Source organism: Salmo trutta, chromosome 30 (genome assembly GCF_901001165.1).
Source record: "Salmo trutta chromosome 30, fSalTru1.1, whole genome shotgun sequence".
Lineage (NCBI taxonomy): Eukaryota > Metazoa > Chordata > Actinopteri > Salmoniformes > Salmonidae > Salmo > Salmo trutta.
The window spans coordinates 11,780,110-11,803,579 of record NC_042986.1 but is presented as its reverse complement, the minus strand read 5'-3'; the positions used below and the strand labels follow the sequence as shown (position 1 = coordinate 11,803,579).

The 23,470-nt window shown below is 43.5% G+C and overlaps 1 protein-coding gene and 1 pseudogene across 2 annotated transcripts in view; one reads left to right on the top strand and one right to left on the bottom strand.

Annotated features, from left to right (window-relative positions):
* acap3a (ArfGAP with coiled-coil, ankyrin repeat and PH domains 3a) overlaps positions 1-17,306 on the top strand; it is a 78,858-nt gene extending 61,552 nt beyond the window's left edge. The window contains exons 10-24 of one of the 2 annotated variants that reach the window (XM_029722756.1): positions 965-976; positions 6,395-6,510; positions 6,860-6,911; positions 7,373-7,473; positions 7,718-7,829; positions 8,046-8,254; positions 9,835-9,999; positions 10,202-10,419; positions 10,570-10,671; positions 10,800-10,901; positions 11,121-11,350; positions 11,765-11,874; positions 12,155-12,265; positions 12,470-12,531; positions 15,941-17,306. In XM_029722756.1, coding sequence (XP_029578616.1) covers positions 965-976; positions 6,395-6,510; positions 6,860-6,911; positions 7,373-7,473; positions 7,718-7,829; positions 8,046-8,254; positions 9,835-9,999; positions 10,202-10,419; positions 10,570-10,671; positions 10,800-10,901; positions 11,121-11,350; positions 11,765-11,874; positions 12,155-12,265; positions 12,470-12,531; positions 15,941-16,047 — 1,809 coding nt within the window. In that variant the 3' untranslated portion in view covers positions 16,048-17,306. Of the gene's footprint in view, positions 1-964; positions 977-6,394; positions 6,511-6,859; positions 6,912-7,372; positions 7,474-7,717; positions 7,830-8,045; positions 8,255-9,834; positions 10,000-10,201; positions 10,420-10,569; positions 10,672-10,799; positions 10,902-11,120; positions 11,351-11,764; positions 11,875-12,154; positions 12,266-12,469; positions 14,985-15,940 lie in introns of those variants that run through there. The other variant, XM_029722757.1, reaches the window with a different exon arrangement.
* Positions 17,307-19,031: 1,725 nt separating this feature from the next.
* On the bottom strand, positions 19,032-19,961 carry LOC115168858 (uncharacterized; annotated as a pseudogene).
* Positions 19,962-23,470: the final 3,509 nt, after the last annotated feature.

Here is a 23,470-nt window from a genome sequence, read left to right as displayed (position 1 = left end):
CACTGTGCCATGCTATATTTACTGACCCAAATGTATCCGTCTGCGGGCTGTCAGTTTGCTGTGAAACTGGCAGAAAACAGACAGATACATTTGGGGCGAGTTGAAATTAGAAGGGAAAAAAATGGTGCTATCCTCCCAACTTCTACGACAATTACCGTGAGTTGGCAAGGCAACCACAAACAGATCTGGGACCAGGCTAGTCCTGTTCTGGTTGTGAATGAATAATCCCTGGCTTGTTGAGTGGGACTTCCTGAGGTCCTCACGATCTCCATATGAATGAGACACTGCAGTCTCCAGTCTCAGGGTACTGAGCCCCAGGAACAATACTTACTTACCTCAGGAAGGATCAGTGGCCATCTGTCCATCCGCCTGCAGACAGCCAGGGAGACAGCCATGCAGACAGTCATGCAGGCAGCTAGACAGGCAACCCTGGACACCCTATTTATCACCAGGCCACTGCCTGTAGTCTGGACACAGACAGAGAAACAGGAGGTGGCAGATTGGATAAGGGCCTAGCAGTTTTTTATCTGTTTATGCCTGAAAACCAGTGGGGGTTTTTTCATGCAAGCGTCAAACTAACACACTCCATTGGAAAGTGGTAGTTTGTGAGCATGTTTGCCAGTGAGAATAATGTCAGCATCTGGTCACAAATAAAATGTAGGCTATGTTTTTATAGGGCTGGTCATTTTAAAGAGGAGCTCAAATATCAGGGACACTGTCTTCTAGAGTCAGATTATGAGATGCTGGAAGGTCAATAAATAGAATTATAATCTGAGGTACAATGAAGCAGTTGAGATTATTGTATTATCACCCCCCAATTGGTCTGCTATGTCCTCTTGCATGTTATAATGCTGCCCCCTCTCTCTCTCTCTCTCTCTCTCTCTCTCTCTCTCTCTCTCTCTCTCTCTCTCTCTCTCTCTCTCTCTCTCTCTCTCTCTAACCATGCTGCGATCTGCTCTTCCAGACTCTCATGCAGGTGAGTACATTTTATACTTCACATGCTTGTTGTCTGCTTCTTGTGAGAGATGCAGACGTACAGCACAGCTCAGAAGTGCCTCTGGAGAACATTAGCCAACCCCTTTGAAGTTATCTTAAGCACTAGTGTGTGGGGCTGCAGAGGCATACAACAGTACTCTGTGAATCATTTATATGACACAATCAGATCCTCAGCTCTGACTGCTATAGGCATAGCATAGGACAGTATAGCATATACAGTCAGTCGTTTGTTCTGAAGTGGATGGCTCTGTTCTCATTTCTTCTCTTCTGTTCAGACGTGTTCTGCTGAATGATTGTCTGGATGTTTTGTAGATTCCCTGAGGCAAAGAAAGGTTGAATCTTATTGATGGACTTTTTGACGGATATTTGTTCTTAATTTCATACTATTGGGAAATGTGTTTGTTATCACACCACTTCAAGCATCACCTTCTAGCTCATCTACGGCATTTGACAAATCAGTAGTGGCCTTATTACAACGGGCACCATTTTGTGTTCCCTTCCCCTCCCCTCCCTAAAGTCATACTCCGCTCTGAGCTGGTTAAATATCACAGGGATTTGATGGTTCTTCTCATCACATCTGGACATGAGCAATAACCCTTGTGTAAAGGTACATGGGGCAATGGGGCACCCCTGACATTACCAGCAGAGAGATGAGAATAAAGTGCTGCCACCAAGTGTGACCAGAGCTCTCTGGTAAACAGAGCAGAGAAAGCCTGTAAATGTCAACCCCCTGAGAGGTCTTATTCATTTCTAACTGTGGGTTTAATAGAGGAATTCTGTCCTCGGCCAAGTTTGATCTCTCCAGCTCAACACTAATACAGTACCATCACAACATTCTAGGCTACTGTTCCTCTAGCACACAGCTTGATAATGAACTAGGCTGATAAAAAAAAAAATTGATCATAAAAAAAACGTTTCAGTACTTTAATATTCAGATTTCAGGAGTCCTGAGGTTTTGATACAATATATTTTATATTTTAGGCTATTACAAGCATTAGCAGTATATTGCAGGATTGTGATTTCAAAGACTTAATCGGCTAATTTGTCTGTGAAGGTCGTGGTTCGGGGAATGAGAATGTGGGAGTTATTTTTCACCAGTGTTGTACAGTGTCCACAAACTCAAGATGGGCTCCGTTCCATGGTAACTGTTTCTCGTGGCAACAGCAAAGAGAGCGCTAAATAAACCAGGTGGGGCTCCGGATTAGGTCAGACAGGCTGTTGTGTTGTGGGTGGGGCTGAGGCTAGGGCTGGTAAGGCAAGGTGCCATGTTAGTCAGTGGTAGATGACACCTCGGGTATGAGGGGACAAGAGGATCCTTGCTGGCTGCAGACAATAGTGGTGTAGTATGTGACTGCAGACAGACTGGCTTATCAGTGCCACCAACTGTCCTGTCCTGGCCAGGGCCCATGTGGCAAAGAGTGAGGGGGCATACGTGTCTCAGAGGGGTTGGGTTAAATGCGGAAGACACATTTCAGTTGAATGCATTCAGTTGTACAACTGACTAGGTGTCCCCCTTTCCCTTTACCAGGTGGATGAGATATCAGGACGTTCCTCCCTAGTCTTTTTCATTTAGTGTAGTTGACTTTAGTGTGTTCTCGCCTCATTTGACATGAGCTTCGGCTGATCCTGATCAAAGTCTCCATCTTGTAGTATCTATGTATATTTTTTTATCAGCTGCATGATGTAGGCCACACACACTGCTGTGATTGCTGTTGAGACTGGACCGTTGAATGGCATATATACTGCTGAGGTGAATGAGTACATAGACATGAATAAATAACCGTTGTAAAAAGTGGCAACTTATTTCTGTGTAAACCGTCTCAAATGGCCTAGGGCAAGAACACACTCAGGAGGCTAAAGGGCACATTTTATTACCCATTCAGCCGCTAACTGCCACCCCTTGATAGTCCTGAAATTCTCTCCCCTTAAGTCGTATTTGGAACAATATCAGAGGGGTTTTCCAAGGGAACTTAGCACATACTTAACCAAGGGATCCTAAGATGCTCGTGATGAGAATGAGATCTTAATATCTTACACACTCGCATTTCAGTCAAGCAGAGTCTCTCTCTATCCAATATCCAAGGGAGGGGGTAATGGCAGAGTACATCAATAGTGGGCCTTGTTGTCGGTCCAGAGGAAAGCCTGTGGAGAGTCGGACACCCACATTGCTTTGCTCTGACCGATGGAGACCCAGGCCTTTGATATTGGAGAGTGTTGAGGGGTTCCTTCTCAAAGTTACATAAATATGTCCTTAGTTTGTCCTATAACTTCTTACAGCTCTGTACTCAGTAGTCTATGACCTCTGACCTCTGCGGAACATGGCTGCTGGAATGAACGGTTTTCACCAGCATGGATTGCAACATCATTCAACATCCACGCAACATCTTTCAATAATTGATCCACGCAAGTCTCCTTTCAATAATTGACTTATCAAATAAAGCACAAATGGGATTGCACCAGTAAATAGATTTGTTTTGAGTTATCTGCGCCTACTAATTGGTGTAATATGTCTGACCAGAGCCATGATACACAACTGTATGTCTGACTATCTCACAGGCTGCTGTTGCCCCTTCGATGTCCAATCACATTCCACAGCTCCCAATCCCCCTCATCTGGCACAGCTCTGCTGCTGCTAGCATCCAGACAAGGATCAGCTCATTTAACCTACGTTTAGGGTGCTAAGTTAGGGGACACAACAAAGCTCTAACAGGAAATAAATAAATCAAATTAAGTTAAAGTAGCCTATATTGTGAACCATTTGCTGTCTCTTGGTTTTTTTAACACGGTGGCCCACCTGACTACATTGCTAACAAGATGCTCGTTTCTATTCTTGTTGAATTATTTACCGCCAGTCATTTCCCCTCTGCATGATGCCAGATCATGAATAATGAATGGACTTTATTGTTCGGTTAGCCTGCATACAGGAAATATTTGCTTCCCTTTTTCATAACATGCGTTGGGTTACTCTAATGGCATTATGTTTATGGTAAGGATAAACATTCTTGAAGGCTACTGGACTAATTGATAAGTGCATATTTGTGTAGACTACACTATATGGTAAATGTGCTGCTACTGGCATGTTTTCTGTAGTGGCTTGCATTTAGTTAGTTTACTTTTTGTTCGGGTCGATGGCAAAGTCTCATAGCTTCTCAGTGGTGATTGCTTGACTAACTGGGCTGGTTGCCAGATGGAATCATAGGGACTTGGGCCGGGCTCCATTTATCGCGCGCTGCAGAACACGCACGGGGTCCGAGTGTTGAGGAGTCGTAAAAGTGTCCAAACAGCGCAGCGTGGATTCTGGTGTCACTTTAACAAACTGCACGTCTTTGGGTCTAGAGCGACTGAAGGCAACTCTGATTTTGAAGTTCGACGTTCCGCGAATAAACTGGCAGCTGTATGATAATAAAATCTAATCCAAAGACCCACACGGTGACGGCAGCAGGCAGGTGCTATTGTGGAGCGCGCACATGTCTGTATAGGGTAATTATTCACGATGCGGTACTAACAGTCCCAGATTTGTTCAGTGTTCAGCGATCGGAGGACTTAACGGACGTTTCGTTTGCAACTCGACAGAGATGCCTATTCACTGAGCATTTGATTAGAGTTCCTATATTTTCTGTTATATTTTTGTTTGCCTATTTACATGTCCAATGCTGGATAATTTGAAACGTTTGAAAATGAAGATATTTGGAAGGTTGGACCACACTCTGGTGGGTTGAGCTTTTATTTTGTAGTCTGTTAATCATTTATTTCACTTCTACTCTGTATTGTTTTGATTGCATTTGCATTATGTTGCTTTATGGAGAGTTTACCTTTTGTGAAGAGAGGAGACCCATCATTTGAATACGGATATTTTTGTGTGTCATAAAAAAAATATGATTGTTTTTCATTTGTGTCATGACTTGATGGAGTATTGAACAGCATATTAGAAATAGGCTAATTTATGGTAAACAGCAACACATTGTAAGATCAGACTGTAACAACAAATTGTACAATGCATATTTGTGCATGTCAAAATGAGCGATTTTAAGAAGTAGTTGTATTATTCAAACACGGAGTGACTAGTAGTTAATGGTGTGCTGCCCTGCTCAGTGCTGCTAATACCCTGTTATGAAACTCAACTGATCACAGTGTCTGATGGGATCTGACTGTGCACCGTCGCTGGCGTTCGTTTATCTAGGTCAGCTATGGAGCTATTCTGAATCATCCTAAAAGAGAGAAATGACAGATTGGACAGAGTCGTCAAAACCTTCACCGTTTATTGCTTTTCATTAGAGAACTCATTATTCGGATGGTACTTGGCCACGATGGGAAGATTGTGTTCAATAGGTCGTTTGTGTATTTGTCATGAATAAGAACCTGTCCGTGGGGTGGGTGTCACAGGCAAAGTTTCAGGATTCTAATCTAATACTTAGATTCTTTCTTAACATTCGTCTCACAAAGGACCACCATATTCCTTGTCTGAGAACTCTTTCATCAAGACTATTCACTAATGAGACAATTGTGTTGGCAGAGGAAGCTTTACCACTGTGGTATAATGTGGTTAATGGGCCCGACAAAACACAGGCATTAGAATGTATGTTTATTTCTGTTGAAGGCATGGTCGCTGTTTTGTACATGTTGGTCTGTGTTGTGAGACATGCCTTTATCTCAAGAATGATGCACGTCATAGCTACTACTATCTAAATTAAACCCAAGCTACTGTCTGACTTGGCACAATGATTCATGATTCAGCTGAGACTTGAACCGACGGACTGCACTAGGACACTGAACCTCAAGTAGCTGCCTTTCACTGTGTAGTTGGTGTAAATGAAGAATCTGTGAAAAGGGTAGGGGGGGGGTAGTGATTCTCTTTAGCCAGAAGATGCTTACACAACCATTTGCGTCACAGTGAACATCTCAGATGGGAGTTCCTAAAGGGCACAGTGAATTGCTCTGTGAGGATGCACGGAACACTTTTCCCATCACATGCGCACACACGTGAATTGTGTTAACATGGCTGCACAATCTATGCATCTTTCATGGAGGGCTTATATCACATCCTGATCTTATGTGATGACATAGTTCAACAAAGCACAGAAGACACTCCACTTTAGTGCTTCTCAAACCTCTCCTTTGGACCCCCAGACTTTTCACAATGTTGTAGCCCTGAACTATCACCTAATTCCCCTTTTTATAAGGGATTGTTGCCGTATTGAACCGGGTGTACCAGCTCTGGAATAGATCAAATACATGGAACGGCTGGGGTTCCCCGAGGAGGAGTTTGACAACCATTGCTTCAGTCACTGTCCCTCTCAAATGCGTTCCCTCACTGACCAGTGAAATACCCTCAATTTGTCCTATGTTGAGTGGCAACAGGGTTAACTTGGGGTCCCCTTTTGTCTCTCAACTCTGACAGGACTTCTCCTATGACGACTCCAAGGTGGAGTTGTTCAACGTGGACGCACCCAATGGCGTGGTGATGGAGGGGTACCTGTTCAAGAGGGCCAGCAATGCTTTCAAGACCTGGAACAGGTAACTAGATGACTGACGAGTAGCCATCACTAAACCAGCCACACTCTGGCTTCAAATCTATATATGCAGTATGACAGTAATCCTGTTGATTTGATCTCTACCTTGGCAATGGTATGTTTTGTGGATATTGTATAGGATTTCAAGACGTACCATAGGGAACTAAAGAAATACAGTCTATTCACTAGGAAACCAATGGCCGTACTTGCTAGCATTGAGTTACCTTGGTTAGAGAGAGACCCCCATTTCCAGTGAGTTCACATAGTAGGAAATAGTGGAGATCTGTAATATATACTGCCTGTAGAAACATATCCATTTAACATCCATCTGTTATTCATTTCTTGTTTTCCAGGCGGTGGTTTTCCATCCAGAACAGTCAGCTGGTCTATCAGAAGAAGCTGAAGGCTAGTCCACATAACCACCAGCTATCATCTCTATAGGTCCCCGGGGGGTGGGGGGTGGGGTTAAGTGCAACTTTAATGGGGTAGAGAGCTGCTCTGAAAGTCACAGTGATCTACATTGGCGAAATGCAACCCTCCCCTCATTTAACACTGACTGCATTAGGACAGAGGACCGTTTACACGGTACTCCTCAGAGTCCTGTCCAAAGACTACGATAGATGGCTGCGTGTGTTAACCCCATCCTACACCCTTACATAGACCCTCACATGAATCCATAGTGGGATATAGACTGTGAGCGTCAGTGTACCCATGTGCACATTGGTTTAAAAGGGAAAAGGTGCTCAACTTGGGAATCCAAATGACATGTCTTACTTTACTCCAGGACACATTGGACATAATCTTGGTGTGATGAATAATTGAACTGATTGACTGACCGGGCCTTTTTCACTGTTACTGACCAATAGGATTCCCTGACGGTGGTGGTGGAGGACCTCAGGCTTTGCTCTGTCAAGCCCTGTGAGGACATCGAGAGGAGGTTCTGCTTCGAGGTTGTCTCCCCCACCAAGTATGTTCTTCTTAGTGCCCTTATATTAAGGAATGAACTGTAACTCAATTCACCTTTGTTCCAAGGGATTTGTCTTACACATGCATTCAATTTATTTAAATCTCTTGAGGTGAAATTTTAAGAAACTGTCCATTTAAGATTTCTTCTAAAGCATTCTCCTTCTTCTAAGAGGGCCAAATGGCTATAGTTTTGTACTGTTGAGAGACTGTGTGTTGTAATATGGGGCTGTCTTTCCATTCTACAGGAGCTGTATGCTCCAGGCGGAGTCAGAGAAGCTTCGGCTAGCCTGGATCCAAGCAGTGCAGGCCAGCATTGCCTCAGCATACAGGGAGAGCCCAGACTACCATTATGTCGAGGTAAGTCCATCTATCTAAAACATAACTGTCAAATAAACAATTATATTCTTTTCACTTTTTCATCACGACACGTCATTTATAAGCTTATATGCTTGCATGAAGTGATAGTTATTTGTGAGATATCTAAAATCAAGAGTCTTATGCCTCAGAGAATGATCCATGCCTCTCTTTGTTATGCTCTGTTTACCATGTGCGCATGTCTCTTCTCACCACTAGCGTCTGGACAGGACCGCCTCACCGTCTGTCAGCAGTATCGACTCGGCCAATGAGCCTCGGGAGCGAAGCATGAGGGGGGAGAGTATTCTGCACCGCATCCAGTGTCTCCCGGGCAACGAGTATTGCTGTGACTGTGGCCAGGCTGACCCGCGCTGGGCCTCCATCAACCTGGGCATCCTGCTTTGCATCGAGTGCTCCGGCATCCACAGGTAATGTCAGTTTGTATGGAGGCCAGGGCATCCTGCTCCGGCATCCACAGGTAATGTCAGTTTGTATGGAGGCCAGGGCATCCTGCTCCGGCATCCACAGGTAATGTCAGTTTGTATGGAGGCCAGGGCATCCTGCTCCGGCATCCACAGGTAATGTCAGTTTGTATGGAGGCCAGGGCATCCTGCTCCGGCATCCACAGGTAATGTCAGTTTGTATGGAGGCCAGGGCATCCTGCTCTGGCATCCACAGGCACTGTGTCTGGATGGACTGGAGACATCTGAGTCACCTCAGTTTATATAAAGCATAACAAAAGCTATAGTCTTATGAGTTATATTCAAAATATATTAGCTCGAAAAAGTATAGCTATATATTAGCTAGTATAAGTTTTGTATAGCTAGCTTGGCCTGCCGAGAGTGACTACATAAAGGCATACTACACTGGCCACGCATACTGTTGTATGGTCTACTCTAGACCTAAGCTACTTTTGGTTGTAGATCATTGGATGTAATGTGGTAGCAGCAGATTGTAACGTAGGGCGAGGGGTGATTTAAGGGGTCACTTGTGACTGTTTCAGACCATGTTTCTTACCATGTGCTGGTCTCTTGGCTCTGAGAATATGAAAGAGTCCCAATGACCAAAAGGGTGCCGTAGCCTTGTCAACTGCTAGTATAGGGCACGTTCTGCCACACCCCCGCTGGGTTTACTATGCGGCTAGGCTGCTTAACTCTACTTATGGGATCACGCTGTGTTTGATTGGGAGAGCTCATTGAGTGAGTAGACAGGATGGGAGTTAGACGATAAGCCCCATAGCACTGAGACACTCTGAATATAATGGCATCCCTTTAATGGTGAAAGTACGCAATTGTTGACTAACCAGGCCAAAGCAAGCTGAAGATTCCTGTCTAATACCTGTCTGTCCTTAATTAATACTGTAGCTCTGTTGACTCTAGTACTGCATTCATCATAGCTGTACCACGCTAGGGTATTTATCAAGCATTAGGCTAGATGGGGAAAGTTTTCCTCCATTTACGGTTTACTGCAGAGATGCAGCAATTATCAATGCTTATGTAATCACCACCTCCTCTGGACCATCTGCTGAATATGCATGATCTGTTTCTCTTAGAGCCGATCTTCTCACAGTGTTGAGATGAGATCACATGAGGTTTCCCATTAGAGTGGCGGAGGGACACAGACACACTATCTCTCACAGTTTTTATTTTGGCATGCCGCGCAGCAGTTGCCTGGATACCAAAAGGTTTTGTTGGTGGAGCAGGGATTTGCATGACATTGAGGGCAGCTACTCTGTTTCCAAGGGGATAACGCCCGTGTGATTTGAAACCCCTACTGCAGCTTTTCAACTGTCATGGAGCTTCCTGTGTTGCTTATTAGGGGAGGCTATTACGTCTGCCTTCTTAATGTTGTTATAAAGCAAAGCAAGGGGAAAAAAATGTGCGTCATGTTGTTAGCAACTCTAACTTAAAATGCTTCCTACCCAATAATAATTCTAGCCACGGAACTTGAAGACATACAGGATTCAAATTCAAATTTAAGACTTGTTGTGTCTCTGTCTCTGTTGCAGGAGTTTGGGGGTTCACTGCTCCAAGGTGCGCTCTCTAACGTTGGACTCATGGGAACCTGAATTACTCAAGTTAATGTGCGAGCTGGGAAACAGTGTCATCAACCACATCTATGAGGGAGCATGTGAGGAGCAGGGCCTGAAGAAACCAGGGCCCTCAAGTTCCAGGTAAGAACTGCCACACCCTATTCAAATGCCTCTACCTGATTTTTTTAAATTTTTTATTTCCCTTTGAATATTTAGATGATCAATTATTTCCCCCCCAGATTATTGGTGGAGACTGGGAATGTCCTCTGAGCAACTGTGTATATTTGATGGTTAGATGCTAGGGTCATTGTGATCAATCAATATTCCATGCTATCTTCTGCAGGCAAGAGAAGGAGGCGTGGATCAAATCTAAGTACGTGGAGAAGAAGTTCCTGAAGAAGTTGGAGGCCACCGAGGTGCTGGTGAACGGCGGGCGAAAGTCAGCGCGCCGGTGGAGTGTGAAGAAGTGCCGGAGACACAACAGTGCCACCACAGTGCCCAAGACCCGACGAAAATATCGGCAGGAGCTGGGTAGCGCCTCCCCTGCCACCCTCTCCTCAGGTACTCTAATTGCTCTCTTGCCACTAGAGAAAGGATACCTTTATTTATCTTTGTATTCATATTCCCAATCGTGCTAAACCATCTGTTGACAATGACAACCCAGTACATAAGACATTTAACATTTACACATTCTCTCCTTGTGCTTAACAGCGGCTTCAGCTCTAGAGAGGAAGTTCCGACGAGAGTCACTGTTTTGTCCAGATGAGCTGGACAATCTCTTCTCTTACTTCGACACAGGATCTGGGCCTCGTAGTAAGTTACCTACCCGTCTAATATACAAACACTACACCCTAAACTACAGAGATACTTGAATGCTTTGTGGTGAGTAATGTGAAATAACTAGAAGCAACACTAACGTGCCCATGGCTTGGCTCCTATTGGCCCTGCAGGTCTGAGCAGTGACAGTGGCCTGGGCGGCAGTACAGACGGCAGCACAGACATCCTGGTGTTCGGCTCAGTGGTGGACAGTGTCACAGAGGAGGGTAAGAGAAACACATACGGGTAACTGATGGAATGGGGGAAAAAAATGTGCAACATATATGTTCAGCCATCGTTTTGAAATTCCATCTTCAGAAAACCTGACAGTTGATCTCAATCATTCTTAATTGCCCTTGAGGGGATAAATAAAGTTGTATTGAATCCTAGTTGTCACAGTTGTTGTTTTGTTGTTTTGTAACTCTGCTGCTTCTGTCTCTCTGCAGAGCGTGAGGTGTCAGAGGACTCTAGCGGAGAGGCTGAGATGGAGCCAGAGCCTGAGACCCAGTCGGACCCGGAGGATAGGCGTGAGCTCCACCCTGGGGCGCTGCTCTACAAGGCCTCCCAGGCACGCAACCTGCCCGTCATGGCCGAGGCACTGGCCCATGGGGCTGACGTCAACTCCGTCAACGACGAGGATGATGGCAAGAGCCCACTCATACAGGCTGTGATTGGGGTGAGCCATTGTAAAAACAGGCCGGCTTGTTCTTAGTACACTGGCAAAGGCAGTCCTTGTCATTCACGATGAATAGCGCTGGAGGCATCTTGCTGAAATATTCTTCTTCAGTAGCCTCGACTGACAGCACTGCAACATACATGAATGCATGCATCTATCCATACAGCATGTCTATGCATGATCACAATATTCTAAATATGTACAACGTATTGGGGGCATATTTAGAGTGTGCGACTTTCTGTAATTATTTTTATACAGTTTACCTTCCGTTAGTCAGCACCTCTACGAACTATTTTGGTTGTGCGTCAGCTTGTGCTTTTTACTGACCACAATATTCTGCCACATTTTATATGCGCTTTATTTGGCCACATGGAGAGAGCTTCACAACGTGTGTGTGTGTGTGTTCCATTCCAGGGCTCTTTGATAGCCTGTGAGTTCCTGCTCCAGAATGCAGCTGACGTCAACCAAAGAGACGCAAAGGGGAGGGGGCCACTACACCACGCCACATATCTGGGACACACAGGGTGAGTAGTGCCAAGGCATAACACATTCCCTGTTTCTTTCCTTACTATTGTCAATGTTCTTTTTGAGTCACTAGTGAACATTTTAAAGAATAGTTTTCATGGACAATGATGTAGCTTGCAAAGCAGATTATTGTTCAGTTCTTTTTTACATTCGTATTGTTCCTCGGGCTCGATGGCATAAGGGACAAAGCTGCTGGGTCCAGTTCTTTTTATGCTGATTAGATGTGGGAGCATTCAGTACATGTTCCCGTCTGATCTGTCTCCATGCTGCCCTCTACAGGCAGGTGTGTTTGTTCCTGAAGAGAGGAGCCACGCAGAACGACGGGGACGAGGATGGACAGGACCCTCTGAGTATCGCTGTGCAGGCAGCCAACGCAGACATCGTCACCTTGTGAGTTTCAATGGGACATAACACCCTGTCCCTCAACTTACTCAGCCTCACACGATCCTTTGAAATACATGTTATGACCGGGGGTTAGCTTGCTAGACTACTGTAGCTCCTCACTTCTGGGAGGTATGAGTGGATCCATCTAACATGTTGTGTTCCATCCCTCCCTCTTTCCTTCTCTCTCCCACCTCCCTTTTTTCCCCTAAGGTTGCGTCTGGCCAAGATGAACGAGGAGATGCGGGAGTCGGAGGGACCGTTCGGCCAGCCAGGTCAATACCCCACCAGCAGCCCCACAGAACAGCAGTATAAGAAATGCATACAAGAGTTTATCTGTCTCAACATAGCTGAGTGCTAGAAGTCAGTCACACTACCTGGTCCAGTTCAGGCTTTCCCTTCTGGTCATGGTTGGAGGGGAAGCCAATAGCATACCAGGACTGTGGCAGGACAGGCCTGTCGGGAATCTTGTGCAGGAAGGAACGTAGTCCAAAACACACATTTCTCTACCAGATTCCCTACACGCTGCTGTCCCTCCCAGCTTTATGGTTCTTCTCTTTAAAAACCTGTAGACTAACATTGATGAAACGAGGCCAGACCAGAATATGCCAACTACTATTCCTTATCAACGGTATAGGATGTCAGTATCATTAACTCTTATCATGATGTCAAACTGTACTGTTGACTTGGACTGGCAACATTAGTTCAGAGTTAGATCATTTGTCAACAAATGGTTAGGGACCAACTTTATAATCGACTTTCTAAGTGAATTTAAATCATAATGTACCCTACCTATAACCATGTCAAGCGAATTAATTCAGCTGCTCTTTATTCGTTTGGAGAGGGGACAGGTGTTTGCTTGTGGTTTTCAAGGTAGGGTAGTGTGCTCCGAACCAAAGACCAGATCAGACCAATATGCTGCACAATACTTTCATCAAGCTACTCTGCCCGCTCATGTAACAATACCAAAGCAGTATATGGTAGTCTTGTCAAGGGTATAAAAACAGACCTTCAAGGCCTGTAAGTCGTTGTCTTTATATCTTGTCAGTTCTGCTCCAGCTGTGTTGTGTCGTGGCATGAGGTGGTTCTTTAGTACACGCACGTTGTGTGAAAAGAGGCGGGTACTTGTGAATTTCATTATGGTGATTAGACAGGATAACAATGAAGCTAAGGAACAACTGTGATTGAGTGTAGATGATATGGATTATTTATCATTTCATAGATTTTAAAGCAACATTATGCACTTTTCCTACCAACAATGATTTGAATTTCATTTAGTTACTTTTCGGTATTTTCATTTAGTAGTGTAGGTTTTCACCTTAATTTATGATGAACTGCCCAGAGCAATAGTGCAATGATAATTTAAATACAGATACACTGTATTTTTTGTATTCATTTTATCAATACGATGCAGATGGTATTTTTTTAACTGGATATATTTTGTTAGATTTTATTTTCCTGAGCACTCACACGCATAAGGCCAGTTAACCTTTACTGTCATTTCTTCACTTCTCTTCTTGGAAAAGACAACCACAACTCACAATCTTATAATAGAAAATGACCGGGATTTACCTTAAACTGCGATGAGATGGAAGTTTCTTTTATATAATATGAAAACTCACATGTATTGGGTACAGTATTTGTATATGTTTGTCGAAAATGTTGACTTATTATGGTATTCTGATGTATCATGGCTATACAGTATTAGATTAGTTCTGGGTTTCTTGGTTGAATAGTGCATGGGTTGCCGGTGCCCAGGTCTTTCAAAGCCATGTTGGTTTTGTTTACTTCATTAATCTGTGTATGGTAATATTTTATATATTGTTAAAAGAAAATAACTGCGTGATGTGCTGCCAAATCATGAGAACTGTACATAAAAAGACATTACAGATCAGTTAGATCTGTGGTCTATAATCAAACTGAAACTAAAACAGATATATTGGATAGAATACCCCATAATATACAGGCATAGTTTCCCATTGACTTCTACAGGCCTATGAGACCAGGAGAGAAAGCTTGGTCCATGCAAATATGCCAGCTTTCCCTCTAGCTCCTCTGAATACCAACATAATACCCCCTTCTCTGTAAGCACTGCCTGTGTACACACTATACATGCCGTGTGTACATAGTGAGAGGGTGACCACAGTGCCCAGGTTTAATTTGATACTGTGCAGTTGCTTACTGCCATTTTGAAATAATCTTAAACAGGAAATGTAATTAGTTGTCCTCGCTTAAGGCTAGTAACAACTTATGTTTGGCATTGCGTTTGTGTTGCTTGAGTTTACTTCAAGCCAAAGACCACACAAAGTTCAAGTCATTTGAGGAGAAAATAATGAGACAAAAAAAGAAGACGAGACCAAGAGTAGTGACTCTAATGAAATATCTGGGAAACAATGCCGATGATTTGCATCAAGCCACTAAAGGTTTACATGTTGTACAGTGTATGAGTCAGTGGATTGATTAAGCTATAGGTTGACTAGGTGACTGTTCTGCTGTAAATATGCTAAAAACTATTAACACTTAAAACTGCTTGCTTCTATCTTCTGTATTTTCATTTTTGTGTTTCTGACTTAAATCTGTACATTTTCTTTGTATATTGTTAGAGAACACGTGTCTCTGAATATCTTTGTGCAAGTTACACTACTGCTACCGTTTTATGTTCATTTCCTTTTCCTAATATCTTCTAAAATGAGAAAATACTGAAAATAAATTAAAGATGTGATTCAAAGCCTGACTTCTCCCGCTGCTTCTTGCTTCATTTATTCTGTTCTTTTATATATCACCGTTATAACACTTTCCCTCTGTCACTACAACTAACCGCATTAACCTGAACTGGCACTGTACCTATTAGTCAACACATTTTTTAGTCAACACATTTTCAGAGATTAGAAACGTCCTCCTGACATTTAACTCAAGTATGGATTCAAATGATTTCTATGATGAATCCAGTTTGCACCTATAACATTAATGATTTACAAAACCCCACTTGTTTCCCGAACTTTGTTTTCAATTTCTCACCTGTAGTTGGTGTGCTGCTTAAAGAAAAGGTTCACCCATTTTGAATGTTATATTGTTTTTGTGCATCTCTGAGTGATGTTCTATTGATTCCCGGGGTCATTTCATGTTTATCTGAGTTATTGGCGTTCAAGTAGGCAGACATCTGGCTGATATGACGTAGCACCATGACAAAGCCGCTCTCACTACACTGGAAGTTAATAGGAATATGACTTTTAGATTGCGAAAACGTCTATCATGTCAGATTTCAATACTGGCCGATGTCATAACTCGGGAGGATGTCTTCTCTCTTATGAGCCATTGATCATAGACACACACAGGAAGAGACTGGAATGTTATTTTTAATTAGTCAAGCTGAGCATTTCTCAGGAGGTCGAAAGGAGTTCGACTGGCTGTAACCATGGTCACCAGAAAACTAAAGCTTGAGAATTTAGAAATGGGGTGAAGCCGAGCGTCTTGGTGCCTAGACTGTGGTTTTGTTCCTCTGTTGATGTGTCTAGATTAGAGGCTCTGTCGTTTTTGAAAAGCATTTCAGGTTTTGAACAATCGATTTCATGTTTTGTTTTTTACACAAATTCCACATTGTATGGTAGGCCTACTGTTATTTACCAGATCGATTTAATGCAATTCTTGATGATAATGTTCTGTTACATTGCTATCCTTTTTCAGGAGACACTACTTACCTGGATATCTTCCGAGAGTTTTCTCACATGGCCTCACACAACCCAGAGAAGCTGAAGCGGAGGAGTGTGCATTTCAGACACTCTTTCAGGTAGCCCACGGAGGGATGAGATGTCTGGGAAGTCATACTTGAAGAGTGCAACAGTCACTTTCCTTACATCATTACAGATTTGCATAGTGAATCTAGCCCCCTCATATTCAGAACCCGACTTCACTAATCCTCACAGATCCTCAACTCATAAATGTTCTTCACAAATGAGAACCACTATTGCCCTCTTCCAAATTGCCCCACTACAGCTATTATCTCTACTGATTATCCCAAAACCACCTCACACTAAATTACTCCACTCATCTTAATGGTAAAACCACTTTTGTCAACATGCACTACAGTATATGGGAGATGCCTAGAAATGTTGCCTCTGAAAACATAGGGAGATGCTATCAACAATGATTGTCACTGTGCTACAAACATCTGTGGATTCTTAGATGATGTTCATGTATTACTTCTTTGACAGAAGATGTTGATGCTTTTCAGCGATTGGGAAGCATAATTTGTTGGAGAATGCTGTATGTTACAAATGTGTGAGATGCATATTCTGTTATCAAATCAACCCTTTGTTTTGATAACTTTTTGTAACATAGCCTGTACTCGCTTTATGAGGATTTGCTGGACTTGTCCTCTCTTATTTGCCGTATGACATCGTTTTTTAAGCGTTGTTGTTAAATGTTAACTTTAGATAAATCCAAGCACTTAACAGTTTCTCATCCTGTGTTCTAGATAGATGTCAGGAGTCTTTAAGCATTATACGTTTTCTTTGTGTGCTCAGATCAGCTTTATTATTTTGTTCAATGTACCTGACTCATTATAGAAGGAATATAAGCATATTATTTACATCGCAAAATGTTTAGTTTTTTTTGTATTCAGCTGTGTGTGTAATGCATGCCTTTGGTCCATTTTATATTTCTTACACATAAACAAACTTGAATTAAGCAGCAATGCCTCTACACTACAGCCTATAGGCTCAATGGATAGGGTTGTTTACTGTGTATACCATCCAGTTCTTTGAAATGTGTTATAATGTCAGTATTATTTTTTAAATACGTTTTGTTTTTATCCTGGAACTATATGGAAGGTGATTTTTGATATTGACTATGCTGGTATAGTCTTAATTTTTGATGAAATGTAATGAAAAATCTCTTTATATTCATACCACTATGAATTTCAATGCAGATATTGTATATAAACGCTGTAGAGGCAAAATGCTAATATATCTGAAAGGAAAGTTATTTTGTCATGAATATTTTTGGAAGATGTATGCCTCTTGAAGGGTGAAAATAAAGAAAGTCTCTTAAATCTGACTGTTTTTTTGTTGACACAATGGTTTGTTGGCTGACTGGCAGTTAAACAAATTACACAACACTCATGTGTCCATATTTCTGAAACTAATTATATTTAAGGCCAGGCGCCACAGGCTGAAAGTACATTTTTGCATCTACCTACCTACCAATTTTGAGATTTTTTGGTATTTTGGTCCATCAATATTAGTATTTTCAAAAAGTAAACATAAAAATGTTAAAAACTTGATGAAAATGTATATACTTTCTTTAGTTCATCATACTACCATCATCAATTTTCAATCATTTCAAAGCTCACTACATTAAATTACACATAATTTAAAAGCCCATTTCATAGAGAATGTTACAAACTGGAATATATTTAGTAACTTATTTTGAAGAGATGGTGATTGGGTCTAGCGTTTGGTAGTTTAAATTCAGTGTACTTGTCTAACTGCCATTTCCTGAAACATTTTCTCAGCTTCAGAAGTATGGTTATCCTTAGATATATTCTCTAGACTTGCCCAGATGGAATTGTTGATATGTTGTCAATTCTTTATTCTAGATAACATTTTCTTTGGAAGAATTTGCCAAAAATGCATTTTACAAGCATGTCTTTACTATTTTACAAATAGAAACATGAAAAAAGTATTTATCCACAATCTACTCTGGATAAGTCCGAAACCCAAATATTTTGACTGGCTTCATACACTGTCCAGAAAAATGAATTTGCACAATACGCAAATATGCACATATTTAATGAGATATTTTCTCATTTGCATATTTTAATAAAATATTTCAGTTTCTTTTATTCCAAAAATAATTAGATTTGTGTCTATATTCAACTGGTAAAAGTATATATAATCTGATTCTTAAAAATATGACCATTGGCTGGCAGCACTCTGAGTTTGAGAGTCAGAAGAACACGGCATAGAAAGGCAGTTTGAGATACTAACCATGTTCTCATCCACAGTTTTAATGCGAGTACCATACCATATAGAAAAAAATCATGACAGCTGTGATGGAAACTGGAATTGTTGGTACAATTTTATAAATGCCGATAGATCATTATTTAGTTCAACATGGAGGGGTCTTTTTGTGTCAGTAAAATAAATTATGCAAGAAATAGCAGTGGAAATGCCCCGATGCACATATATTGATATAGCCTAACCATCATATCGAAGTAAACTTGTGGTCACGTGATGATATGCTGTGTGGTCCTCCCACTACGACTCAGTAATAAATTATGATGGACTTCACAGTGTGGTGAAAGTACACAGTGATGAGCTTGATGCTTCTTGGTGATATAATGATCAATGCTTGGCTGCCATTTGACAAATAAAAATGATCTTGCTCTTTTGCCAATAATAATCTCAGGCTATATCTGTATCTGCAGGCTGTTGGCTAGAGTGCACAAGGTTGAGTAATAATAACAACAAAGTCATGCCGGTGAAAAGTGGACCCGTCGCTTTACCATCGATGCGTAAATGGTTTGCCGGTATGACTGAGACATTCACCTTCAAGGTAGAATTAGAGCGACCTCTCTCCAATAGTGACTGGAGGAAGCTCAGTATGACAGGTACGGAGCAAGACACCGGGTCCTCCGCCCTGGTAGAGCTCCATTTGGTAAAAAGCTTCCAGCAACCAGCATACATCATCCTGGTTGATAGTGCTCTGGTGTTCTGTAAAGTCTCGATAATAGTGGGATCGCAGCCGATCAGTAGAGGGTTGGGCTCTTCAGAGGCTACAACCATAGATGTAGTTGGTCTGGGCTGGGATGCCATATCCTGTGGTCCAACATTGAGAGCAAGTCTTGTCTGGGTGGCAGCTGCCATGGCTCTCTCTCCAGAAGACTGAAGAGGGTTGGAAACCAGGGCCTGTGCAGTGTTTCTAAGATCAAGGGTAGTCGGAGGGAAAGCATACAGCAGGCCCTCTGGCAATGTGTGTGCTAAGGCATCCATGCCCAGGGGGCTGTTTGTCTCTGCCAGAGAGAACCAGAGTGAGCAGTGGGATGTTTGCTCTGAGGCGAACAGGTATATATCTGTTGTTCTGAACTGCTGCCATATCATCTTCACTACTTGTGGGTGAAATCTCCATTCCCCCGGGGACGGTTTCTGTCCCGACAAGAAATACGCCACATCGTTCACCTTGTCTGGCAGACGGATGTCTCGTAGGTTGGCCAGTTGTGGTAGGGCCAATGTCAGGAGTTTTTGGGCCACCTGTAGGGACCGTACAGACCTACCTCTGATCACATCAAGACATGTTTGTGTTTGAGAACAGGCAGAAAGTGTTTCAGAGCTAGGTAAACTGTCTGATGTTCTAGCATGTTGGTGTGCTCTTTCCTCCAGCGGGGGAACCACTCTCCACGTAGAGTTCTGTGTTGCCACACTGCTCCTCAGCCTGTTAGTGAAGCATCGGTCGTCACTTCTTCCCGTCTTGATGGTATTGATCTGAGAGGGATACCTGTAGTCGGGTAGGTTCTCTTTTTCCACGGCCACAGAGTAGAGTAGCACGCCCTTGTCACTCGGATTTTGGTGTTTCTGTCCTGCTTGGGGTCCAAGCGGATTTTGTTGAACCACACTTGAAGTGGTCTTAAAGCAGGCCTTAAAGTAGGCCATACGGTGTCACCCCGGAGGCCGTCACGAGCATACCCATCAGTTGTTGGAATGTTCATACTTTCACCAATGCTTTCAACTGGAATTGTTGCAGGAGAAGAAGAATGCTGTCCACGCACCCTTTTGGTTTAGTGTGAAGTTGCACTTTTCGTTGACCATGGTAAGACCCAGTGTATTGACGTGGGTCAGTGCTGTGCTCTCGGCCACACGTTCGTGAGAGTGGGCGCAGATGAGCCAGTCGTCAAGGTAAGAAAGGATCTTAATCCCCTGTAGGTGGAGGAAGCTCAGGGCTGCATTCATGCATCTTGTGAAGACCGGAGGAGCCAGGGAGAGGCCGAAGGGTAATACTACAAACTGGTATGCCTGGCCTTGGAAAGTGAACCGCAGAAAACATCTGTGTTCAGGTAACACAGGGACGTGGAAGTGTCCTTTAAGTCCAGGGACGTGAACCATTTCCCTGTGGCTACGGTCTGGAGAACGTTGACTATCCGAAACTTATGAAAGGGGAGAACTGGATGGAAGCCTCAGTCTTTCTTCAGAACCAAGAAATAGGTTGAGTAAAATATATCTTGCTGTTCTGATGCTTTTACTCTTGTGATCGCGCCCTTCTCCAAGAGAACCCTCTCCTGGCTGAGGGTGCAAAGTTTCAGGGGGTCTGTGACTGAGGTCATTCTTACCCCTGAGAATGGTGGGGATTGGCGTCAGAACTGCAGCTTGTACCCTTGTGAGAGGGTCATCACCATGGGTCTGAGGAGTATGATGCACAGTAGGCCAGGTGCTGCTGGGTAAAATGGCCAATGGCCGACCCCTGCCATTCAGATTCTGCCCCCACGCCTTTGTGGGGATCGGTAAGAAAAGCCGGTGAAGGTGGCACATTGAACTGTGTAGCTGCCGGGGCCTTCTTAAAGAATGGTTAGCGGCAGGGTCTGTGGCTTGAGGGTCATCCATGCATGACAGTGCGTAGTTATGCAGAGCTTCAGTCTGACTCAATGTGATCAGAGCCTTGGAATAACTCCTCTGACCCATCCTTAGCGTTGACGCTAAATGGGTCCACAACACTGGTTGGCACTTCCCTCACCATGTTGTGCGTGTCATTATCCTGGTCATTAACATGCCGGATGGATGCCTGAGTGCAGAGCAGGTCATCATCACGACTATCTGAATAATCCATCATGTCCCCCATGCTGGAGAAAGTGTTACAGGGCCCCGACTCAGGGGCTTGTAGCAACGCAAAAGTGTTTTCAGCAGCTCTATCTCAGAGGATAAGGAATCAACCTTCCGAGTGAGGCGCCATAGGTTTCGTGAGCTTCTCTCTTTTGGTGGCTGTTGGTGGAACCTGGTGAATCATGCCGGATGCTGGTAAATTATCTGTGAAAACCAGGGTTCAGGGAGAGCCTCTCGCAGATGACCAACGCCTAGGCAGGTGGGGCACAGGTGGGGCACAGCTCACTACCATCTTCTTCTTGTACTTCAGCTCCACAAGAGGAGCAGCCATGTGGTGTTCTCTCAGCTAAGACTGAAGGAAAAAAATATTATTATGCAAATATACTAATTAATCAAATTAACTAATATAACAGTAACCAGAGACTGTATTACAGAGCAGCTACCACAATACACAGTAAAGGTAGAGAGCGACAATAATCTGGCGGGAGTTGTACTGTAACCGCAAAATTAATTCTAGTGAGTCTAGTTATGACCGCAGGAATGGAGCAGGAGAGATACTGTTTTTTCATCATAGGCTTATTTATGCGAAGCCCCCACAAATGGCTGTTGTTTGGTAAACCAAGCTGACGACACACAGTGGCAGCTAGGTTGAGTTGGTGAACTAGCTAGCTTGTAGCGTGCTTGTAATACCAGGGGAGATGCATCCCTGGGGGAGGCAGTTTGAATCTTACGTTGTATAGCTAGCTAGGCTAACAACCTTTTGTAGATGGAGCGCACTATGAGATGTGGTTATCTAGGGAAAGTGACACGTTCGAGTTTTAAAAAGTCGAAAGGGGGACTAGTGGCCGGTGGCTAACGAGCATGTCAGTGCAGGATATCTTGACAAGGTTAGCACCAGAGTAGGTGGCCAACACATACACACTAGCTGGTAGGCTAAGTCAGCACAAGACAAGAAAGCCCAGCATCATCCAATATATTAAGGGATAGGTAGGGGAGCACTGTCACACAGCCTCGGAGGGCGAATTGCGCACTCCAACCCACAGGTCAAAGGCTGTTGGTGACAGACTGACTGTACACACAAGTCACACAGTGTTTAGTTTACCCTACCGGGACCTGGCCGAAAGACAGGAGCAGTAGACAAGATAAACTATATATACAAAAGTATGTGGACACCCCATCAAATTAGTGGATTTGGATATTTCAGTGTAGCATGTAAAAATAATCTGTCCTCGGTTGCAACACTCACTACCGAGTTCCAAACTGCTTCTGGAAGCAACGTCAGCACAATAACTGTTAGTCGGGAGCTTCATGAAATGGGTTTCCATGGTCGAGCAGCCGCACACAAGCCTAAGATCACCATGCGCAATGCCAAGCGTCGGCTGGAGTGGTGTAACGCTCACTGCCATTTGACCATTGAGCAGTCGAAACGCGTTCTCTGGAGTGATGAATCACGCTTCACCATCTGGCAGTCCGATGGACGAATCTGGGATTGGCGGATGCCAGGAGAACGCTACCTGCCCCAATGCATAGTGCCAACTGTAAAGTTTGGTGGAGGAGGAATAATGGTCTGGGGCTGTTTTTCATGGTTCGGGCTACGCCCCTTAGTTCCAGTGAAGGTAAATCTTAATGCTACAGCATACAATGGCATTCTAGACGTGTCTGTGCAACCAACTTTGTGGCAACAGTTTGGGGAAGGCCTTTTCCTGTTTCAGCATGACAAAGCAAGGTCCATACAGAAATGGTTTGTTGAGATCGGAGTGGAAAAACTTGAATGGCCTGCACAGAGCCCTGACCTCAACTCCGTCGAACACCTTTGGGATTAATTGGAACGCTGACTGTGAACCAGGCCTAATCGCCCAACATCAGTGCCCGACCTCACTAATGCTCTTGTGGCTGAATGGAAGCAAGTCCCAGCAGCAATGTTCCAGCATCTAGTGGAAAGCCTTCCCAGAAGAGTGGAGGCTGTTATTTCAGCAAAGGGGGGACCAACTCCATATTAATGCCCATGATTTTGGAATGATGTTCGAAAGCAGGTGTCCACATCCTTTTGGTCATGTAGTGTATCGTTGCAAATAGAAATCGGAGACATGGTCTGACCTAAGGTTTTATATGAACCATGGCACATCCTCCAACGATGTCGCATATACAACATAACTTTGCTTTTATTATTACTCAACCTGCGAGGAGCGTGAGGGACATATCCCTCGTTCAAAACTGGGAACTCACAGCTGGGAACCGGAAATCTCCGACTTCCGAGCGTTCAAAACAATTGGGAACTCGGAAAAATTGAGCTCCAACTGGGTAAAATCTATTTTAACAGTCATCCAACTCAAACCTCTTTCCAGAGCAACGACTTTCCGACCTGAAAATCACTGACGTCATAATTTGACCTCGTTTTTTCTGA